The following is an 8662-nucleotide window of genomic DNA, read 5'->3' as shown; positions in this document are numbered from 1 at the left end:
AGTCCCAGCTGTTTGGGAGGCTGAGGCAGGAGAATTGCTTGAACCTGGGAGGTGGAGGTTGCAGTGAGCCGAGATCACACCACTGCACTCCAGCCTGGGTGACAGAGTGAGACTCCATCTCCAGAAAAAAAAAGTGATGCCATCCTTAGCTGGTGGGTCATACAAAAACGCTAGAGGTAAGTCATCTTTGTCACATTCTGTCAGCAGATAGAGGGGCCAGATGAGGCTTACAGGTGGCTCCCGGCATCTCTGAGCATTGACTCATGGACGTTCCCTGGAGCCTCCCTGAAGCTCCATCCGGGCTGGGAAGAGGGAGGACCTGGAGATTTTCACGAGTATCCCAGCAGTGAGAATGGACTGTTGCTGGGCAGGCAGACATAGCAAGGCTCTCCTGGGTGCTGAGGAAGATTGAAGCCGGCAGCTTCAGCTCCGAAAGCTCTTTGGAGAGGCTTCCCAAGGTGGGGTGCACTTGGACCAGGCTCCAGGTGTCGTCAGAACTACTGGAAGATCATTTTCAAGATAATCTGGAACAGGAAGAGAAGGCACAAAAGCCCCAGAATCGGAGAAGCTCTTGGCAGGAATTTGATTAAGGAAACGAGACAGGGCTGGATGCAGTGAGTCATGTCTGCAACCCCAACACTTTGGAAGGCTGAGGCAGGAAGACACTTGAAGTCAGGAGTTCAAGACAGCCTGGTTAGAGGGATAATATGCTGAGATTAAAAAAGAAGACGACCAGTCTGGGGAGCAGAGAGAGACCCCGTCTCCACAGAAACATTTAATAATTAGCAGGACACAGTGGCACACCTCTGTAGTCCCAGCTACTCAGGAGGCTGAGGCAGGATCACCACTTGAGCCCAGGAGGCGGCAGAGAACTAAGATTCTGCCACTGTACTCCAGCTTGGGTACAACAGAGGAGACCCTGTTTCTAAAGAAAAAAAAAGAAAGAAACGAGATGTTCTTAGGTTCTTTCTTTCCTAGGTTCTCAGGTTTTTTTTTTTTTTTTTTTTTTTTTTTTTTTTGAGATAGTCTTGCTCCATTGCCCAGGCTGGAGTGCAATCTTGGCTCACTGCAATCTCTGCCTCCTGGGTTCAAGCAATTCTCATGCCTCAGCCTCCTGAGTGGCTGGGATTACAGGCACGCACCATCACATCTGGCTAAATTTTTTTGTAGTTTTAGTAGAGACGGAGTTTCTCCATGCTGGCCAGGCTGGTCTCGAACTCCTGGTTTGCGCATCTAAGAGGCTGCGGCGGGATCTGTGCTGTCTACCACGAAAGGGATGCCAGGGATGAGGCCCCACCTGGGTGAGCACGTTGTCCTTCTGGGTCAGATTCTCAACGATTTCAAAGTGGTCCACATCGTGGAGCTGTTCAAACGAGGCTTTCCACTCTCCTTGACATAGGGTCTGGGCAGGGGAGACATGGGAGGAGGGGCCTGAGCAGTGGGAAAGGAGGTGGGGCAGGACATGGGGCCATGCCTGGCACAGGTCAGGGTTCACTGTGTTAAATAAATGACGGATGAGGCAAATAATGAGCTCACATGACCCTCGACCTCTGGCCACAAACCTGTGCTGAGAGTACCTGGTAAAACTCCCAGGACTGTCGGTGAAATTCGGGGGAGTCGAACTGGCCCACGACCACCAGCACACGGCAGGTGGGGTCCACCGGCTGCGCCTGGGCCACCTTCAGCTGGGGGCTGTTCCTCTGAGCGTCCTCCCTGGGGCGGGGAGTGGATGGGTCAGGGCGGAGAGAAGCCGGGCTCCAGGTGAGCCAGGGGAGGTGGTGGGCAGGTGACTCACAGGGTCAGCTGCAGAGCGATGTTCTGTGAAGTATACATGATGGGCTCCAGGTCAAAGACCCCACTCACGAGGAAAAAGCCTGTGAGGGTGCAGAATCGTCACAGGACCAGGCTCCAGGCGGAGCAAGGCAGGGCCAGCCCACCCCCACGGCCAGAGGGGCAGGACCAGGGGAGGGGGCACGGAGGAAGCAGAGAAGGCCTTGCTCAGAGGGCTGGAAGCCCTGCAGTCAAGCCACTCACAGCTGGGAGGATTTCAATCAGTTGGCCCAAACCGCAAGGCTCATGGGGAGATGAAGGTTGCCCAGCCAGGCTGCAGCCCCCATGGAAACCTTTGAGGTTGGGCGTGACCCCATGCTTGGTCCAGTTGGCAAGGAGCATCATGGCGGCCAGGTGGGCCCCGGCTGAGTGTCCACATAGGTAAATTCCCCTGGGAGGGGTCAGAGCAGAGAACTGGATTTGCACACAGTTTCCCCACAACATCAGGCCCACTTCAAAGAGTCCCAATTTGCTTTCTGCTCCACAGGCCAGAGGGGAAGCTTGGCTGTGTCTGAGGGACTGATTGCACTGTCCTCCCACCCAGTGAGGTCCAACAGGAAGAAAATCTACCAGCAACACCCACCCATTGCTTGGATACCGCGTCTGGACAAACGCAACGCTGCGGGTCACCTGGTCTACCATCTGGTCCAGGGTGCCTGCACAGAGAGTATGAGCTGGGTCAGGAACTCGCTTCCTCCTAAAGCCCACACCGGCCCTCGGACCTGCAGCAACCACCCCTATTACCTTTGGGGGCGATGTCATAAGCCACTATTACCACGGCCACTCCCTGTGCCGTCAGCGGGTCGACCATGAAGGCAGACTCGTCCTTACTGCAGAGAGAGACACAGATGTGACAGCTGGAGGCAGCCTGGCCACTATGCTGCTTCCTGTGTCCTGGACACACCACTTTCCAGATGTTCTGTCCATGCACAGCACCACCCCTTTCTGGCCCCGTTGGAGAGAGGGAAGCGGACAGGATCTCTCCCTGCCACATCACATACTAGCTATGGGACCATGGGGGAGCTTCATGTAACTTTCTTTTTCTTTTTTTTTTTGAGACGGAGTCTCGCTGTGTCGCCCAGGCTAGAGTGCAGTGGCGCAATCTCGGCTCACTGCAAGCTCCGCCTCCCGGGTTCACGTCATTCTCCTGCCTCAGCCTCCGGAGTAGCTGGGACTACAGGCGCCCGCCACCACGCCAGGCTAATTTTGTTTTTGTATTTTTAGTAGAGATGGGGTTTCACCGGGTTAGCCAGGATGGTCTCGATCTCCTGACCTTGTGATCCGCCCACCTCGGCCTCCCAAAGTGCTGGGATTACAGGCGTGAGCCACCGCACCCGGCCGTAACTTTATTTTTCTAAGCGATAGGGCCTCGCTCTCTCACCCAGGCTGGAATGCAATGGCGTCATCACGTTTCACTGCAGCCTCGACCTCCTGGGCTCAAGCAATCCTCCTGCCTCAGTCTCCCAAGCAGGAGTACAGGTGTGCACCACTATGCACAGCAAATTTATTTTTTCTTTTGTACAGATGGGGGTCTTGCTATGTTGACCAGGCTGGTTTCTAACTCAATCCTCCTGCCTCGGCCTCCCAATGTGTGGGATTATAGGTGTGAGCCACTGTGCCTGGCAATTTATGTAACTTCTAAGCCTGGTTTCCTCATCTGTATAAAATAGAGGCAATTATATTCCCTCTGTTAGGGAACTGTTTTTGAGAATTAAAGACCAGCAGTGTAGAGAGTTTTGTGTGGAATAAATGTAAGCTTTTTTTTTTTTGAGACAGAATCTCGTTGTGTCACCCAGGCTGGAGTGCAGTGGCATGATCCTGGCTCACTGCAACCCCTCCTCCTGGGTTCAAGCGATTCTCCTGTGTTAGCCTCCCGAGTAGCTGGGATTACAGGCACACGCCACCACGTCCAGCTAATTTTTGTATTTTTAGTAGACACAGGGTTTCACCACGTTGGCCAGGCTGGTCTCAAACTCTTGACCTCAAGTGATCCGTCCGCCTTGCCCTTCCAAAGTGTTGGGATTACAGGCGTGAGTCCCCGTGCCTGGCCATTAAATGTAAGCTATTAACATGAAGATGCTTGAAGGCAACGCTATAGGAAGACCGTAGGGAACACAGTGTCTGTCAAGATCCCAAATTCCCAAATACCCACAAAAAGCTTACAGTGACCAACTGTCCCATTTTACCTTGGACGTTCATTATTTTTTTTCTAAAGTACTGAAAACCTCATGTCCTAGGAAACCCCTCCTCAGTCCCAAGCAAACGGGGACAGTGGTTGGTCGCTCTGGCTTTTCCTTTGATTCAAGAGGAGGCTGAACATGCTTCTCACTGGTTGCAGTGGGTTGAACTGTGTCCCCCCAAAAGATATGTCCAAATCCTAACCCCAGAACCTGTGACTATGACCTTATAAAAATAAAAAAAAAAAGGAGGCCGGGCACGATGACTCACACCTGTAATCCCAGCACTTTGGGAGGCCGAGGCGGGCGGATCACAACGTCAGATCGAAACCATTCTAACACGGTGAAAACCCATCTCTACTAAAAACACAAAAAAATTAGCCGGGCGTGGTGGCGGGTGCCTGCAGTCCCAGCTACTCTGGAGGCTGAGGCAGGAAAATGGGGTGAACCCGGGAGGCGGAGCTTGCAGTGAGCCGAGATCATGCCACTGCACTCCAGCCTGTGGGACAGAGCAAGACTCCATCTCAAAAAAAAAAACCAAAAAAAAACCCAGGAGGCTGGTGTGGTGGCTCACGCCTGTAATCCCAGAACTTTGAGAGGTCAAGGCGGGAGGATCACTTGAGGTCAGGAGTTCAAGACCAGCCTGGCCAACATGGTGAAACCCTGTCTCTACTAAAAATACAAAAATTAGCTGGGCCTGGTGGTGCGCACCTGTAATCCCAGCTACTTGGGAAGCTGAAGCAGAAGAATTGCTTGAGCCTGGGAGGCAGAAATTGCAGCGAGCTGAGGTCGCACCACTGCGTTCCAGTCTGGGGTAGAGTGAGACTCTGTCTCAAAAAAAAGAAAAAAAAAAAGGAGAGGAAGATAGGAGACCCAGGAACACAAGGATCACATGTGAATGGAGGCAGAGGCTGGAGCTCTGTGGACACAAGCCAAGGACTGCCTGAGGTCACAGGAAGCTGGAGGAGGCAGGAAGGATCCTCCCTAGGAACCCGGCCCACATTTGACTTAGACTTCCGCTCTCTAGTGCTGTGAGACACGGGCCTGTGGGAATCACCCAGCTGTGGCCTTTTGGTTGGGGCAGCCCTGGAGGAAGAGTCCCCCAGGGAAAGTGGAATCTCTCCTGCAGTCCACCATCCACATCCCCCGACTCACCTTCCACTCTGCCAGTATCCTCCGTGAAAGAACAGGAAGAAAGGCAAAGCTGCAAAACAAAAAACCAAGCACAAGGTGCATGAGTGGGGCCCGCCCTGCTGAGCTCTGCCACTGGACCCCCAAGTCCCAGGACCCCCAGCCCCTTCGCTGACAACCTTCAGCTGCCTCGTCAGGGAAGTAAATGTCCACTTTCTCCCCGTCGCCATCTCCATAGGGGACATGCAGCAGGCTCTTCCTGGTGGCCCGGGCCCTCCTGGTGGCTGTCTCAGAAATGGACAAGTTGCTGTTAGCACAAGCTCAGGTGGTGGCAATTTCTTTTCTTCTTTTTTTTTTTGGGATGAAATCTCACTCTGTTGCCCAAGCTGGAGTGCAGTGACGCGATCTCGGCTCACTGCAACCTCCCCCTCCCCAGTTCAAGCGATTCTCCTGCCTCAGCCTCCCAAGTAGCTGGGACTACAGGCGCACGCCACTATGCCCAGCTAACTTTTTTGTTTTTGTTTCAAATAGAGACAGGGTTTCACCATGTTGGCCAGACTGGTCTTGAACTCCTGACCTGGTGATCTGCCCACCTTGGCCTCCCAAAGTGCTGGGATTACAGTCGTGAGCCACTGCGCCCAGCCAGGTGGCGGCAATTTCTATTTCAGCTCGGGTAGAAGCCTTCCGGCTGAAAGCTCCCTTAAGTTGACGTGTTGAGCTTCAGCTCTGAGCACCTCCCATTGAAAGAGGACTGCCAGGCCGGGCGCGGTGGCTCAAGCCTGTAATCCCAGCACTTTGGGAGGCCGAGGCGGGCGGATCACAAGGTCAGGAGATCGAGACCATCCTGGCTAACACGGTGAAACCGTCTCTACTAAAAAAATACAAAAAACTAGCCGGGCGAGGTGGCGGGCGCCTGTAGTCCCAGCTACTCGGGAGGCTGAGGCAGGAGAATGGCTGAACCCGGGAGGCGGAGCTTGCAGTGAGCTGAGATTCAGCCACTACACTCCAGCCTGGGCGACAGAGCGAGACTCCGTCTCACACACACAAAAAAAGGGACTGCCAGGTGGGGCGCGGTGGCTCACGCCTGTAATCCCAGCACTTTGGGAGGCCGAGGTGGGCGGATCACAAGGTCAGGAGATCGAGACCATCTTGACTAACACGGTGAAACTCCGTCTCTACTAAAAATACAAAAAATTAGCTGGGCGTGGTGGCGGGAGCCTGTAGTCCCAGCTGCTTGGGAGGCTGAGGCAGGAGAATGGCGTGAACCCGGTAGGCAGAGTTTGCAGTGAGCTGAGATCGTGCCACTGCACTCCAGCCTGCAGGACAGAGCAAGACTCTTGTCTCAAAAAAAAAAAAAAAAAAAAGAGAGAGTGAGGACTGCCAGTCCAGATGTCTGTCGACAAATGAACTGGGGTTCTGCCAGGACCTTTTCAGCATAACTTTACTATCTACTTATCATATGCGCTATACTTTTTTGTTTTAAAGGACAGGGGCTCACTATGTTGCCCAGGCTGGAGTGCAGTGGCTATTCACAGGTGCAATCACAGCATACTACAGCCTCTAACTCCCAGCCCCAAGCAATCCTCCTGCCTCAGCCTCCTGAGTAATTAACTGGGATTACGGGCACATGCCACCACACAAACTCAACCTCAGGTGATCCACCCACCTTGGCCTCCCAAAGTGCTGGGATTACAGGCGTGAGCCACTGTGCCTGGCCTCTGCTTTATTTTTTATCCTAGCATTCATCGTGGGTTTTTTTTGTTTTTTTTTTTTGCAATGGAGTCTTGCTCTGTCACCCAGGCTAGAGTGCAGTGGTGCCACCTTAGCTCACTGCAACTTCTGCCTCCTGGGTTCCAGCAATTCTCGTGCCTTAGACTGTATTTTCTAAAAATTAAAAAAAAATTAGCTGGATGTGGTGGTGGGAACCTGTAATTTCGGCTACTCGGGAGGCTGAAGTGGGAGGATTACTTGAACCTAGGAGGCAGAGGCTGCAGTGAGCTGAGACCGTGCCACTGCACTCCAGCCTGGGTGACAGAGCGAGATTCTGAAAAAAGGAAGGAAGGAAGAAAAAGGGCATCCAGACCAGTGGGAATGACCAGTCAGTAAACCCTGCCTCCCCTCCCACCGCAGCGACGCACTCCTAGTATTCACAGCTAGAACACAGCGCTCTTGGGAGAAGGAACCCGGTCTAGTCATCTTTCCAAGAACTCCCTGCTTTGCTGAAAATAGATGTTGCATTTGTTTACCAGGGCAGCTGTAACAAAGTACTACAAATTGAGTGTCTCAGAGCAGTAGAACGTTCTCCCACAGTTGTAGAGGCCAGAAGTCTGAAATTAAAGTGTGGACGCTGCCACACTCCACCAATGCCTCTTTTGCCTCCGGCAGCTTCTGGTGGCTCCAGGTGTTCCAAGGCCTGTGGCTACGTCACTCCAGTCACCTCTGCCTCTTCCAGTCTCTGCCACTGTCTTCACGTGGTCCCCTCTCTGTGTGTCCCTCCCTCTTCTGTCTCTTAGCAGGACACCAGTCGTGGGATTTAGAGCCCACCCTAACCCAGAATGACTCGACTTTAGCTAATAACACCTACAAAGATGGTCTTTCCAAATAAGGAAATACCAGCCGGGCACCTGTAATCTCAGCACTTTGGGAGGCTGAGGCGGGCAGATCACTTGAGGTCAGGAGTTGAGACCATCCTGGCCAACATGGTAAAACCCTGTCTCTACTGAAAATACAAAAATTATCTGGGCGTGGTGGTGCGTGCCTGTAGTCCCAGCTACTTGGGAGGCTGAGGCAGGAGAATCGCTTGAACCCGGAGGCAGCAGTTGCAGTGAGCTGAGATCACACCACTGCACTCCAGCCTGGGCAACAGAGCAAAACTCTGTCTCAAGCAAAACAAAACAAAACAAAAAACACCAAATAAGGAAATATCTTGACAGGTTCCCAGGGTTAGGATTTGGACATATCTTTTTAAAATTTATTTTTATTTATTTATTTTTTAATGTCATGGTGGGGGTCACCTTTAATTGGCACTGCAGATGCTAAGTGTTTTACATAACACAATTTTCAGAATTCTAGCTAGTCAGGGGGACCCTGGGGGCCAGCCTGCAGGCCCATGCCCCACCTCTCCCATCCTGCCATCCCAAGGATCCAGACACCCCCTTCTCACAGCTGTGCTCAGGCACCATCAGCGGATCCTTGGAGTGCTGGGTTGATCTCCCCAAAAGAGGTGGAATCCAGTTCCCTGTAAAACCTGCATCTCAGAAAGGGCTCTATGTGTTAACCTGCAACTTGGGGTCCCTGTCCCTGAAGGCCCCCTGGTCCCCAACTTTGGTGGCCACAGTGGGCCTAGAAAAAGAAAAACCTGGCCGGGCGTGGTGGGTCACACCTGTAATCCCAGCACTTTGGGAGGTCAAGGTGGGTGGATCACAGGTCAGGCGTTCGAGACCACCCTGGCCAATATGGTGACACCCCATCTCTACTAAAAATACAAAAATTAGCCGGGCCCCTGTACTCTCAGCTACTCAGGA

General features: G+C 52.9%; 1 protein-coding gene across 1 annotated transcript; it reads right to left on the bottom strand.

Annotated features, from left to right (window-relative positions):
* Positions 1-239: 239 nt before the first annotated feature.
* Positions 240-8320, bottom strand: AFMID (arylformamidase). Its single transcript, XM_025363489.1, has 10 exons — positions 8257-8320; positions 5318-5422; positions 5163-5211; positions 2575-2660; positions 2414-2486; positions 2124-2221; positions 1796-1874; positions 1578-1713; positions 1298-1402; positions 240-524 (listed from the first exon to the last, which is right to left on the bottom strand). Exons 1-10 carry the CDS (start codon positions 8318-8320, stop codon positions 498-500), a joined length of 822 nt encoding a protein of 273 aa, XP_025219274.1. The 3' UTR covers positions 240-497.
* Positions 8321-8662: the final 342 nt, after the last annotated feature.

Source organism: Theropithecus gelada, chromosome 16, assembly GCF_003255815.1.
Source record: "Theropithecus gelada isolate Dixy chromosome 16, Tgel_1.0, whole genome shotgun sequence".
NCBI classification, from domain to species: domain Eukaryota; kingdom Metazoa; phylum Chordata; class Mammalia; order Primates; family Cercopithecidae; genus Theropithecus; species Theropithecus gelada.
The sequence above is the reverse complement of the archived record's forward strand: the minus strand, read 5'-3'. Positions and strand labels throughout refer to the sequence as shown.

What these genes read in the sequence shown, in the direction of transcription:
- AFMID (XM_025363489.1), bottom strand. Translation starts at nt 8,320, where the DNA reads ATGGTGCCTGAGCACAGCTGTGAGAAGGGGGTGTCTGGATCCTTGGGA. An exon ending in TTATGACATCGCCCCCAAAG is followed by an intron (nt 2,487 to 2,574) that starts GTAATAGGGGTG and finishes CTCTCTGTGCAG; the next exon opens with GCACCCTGGACCAGATGGTA. An exon ending in ATCGCTCTGCAGCTGACCCT is followed by an intron (nt 1,714 to 1,795) that starts GTGAGTCACCTG and finishes TCCCCGCCCCAG; the next exon opens with GGAGGACGCTCAGAGGAACA.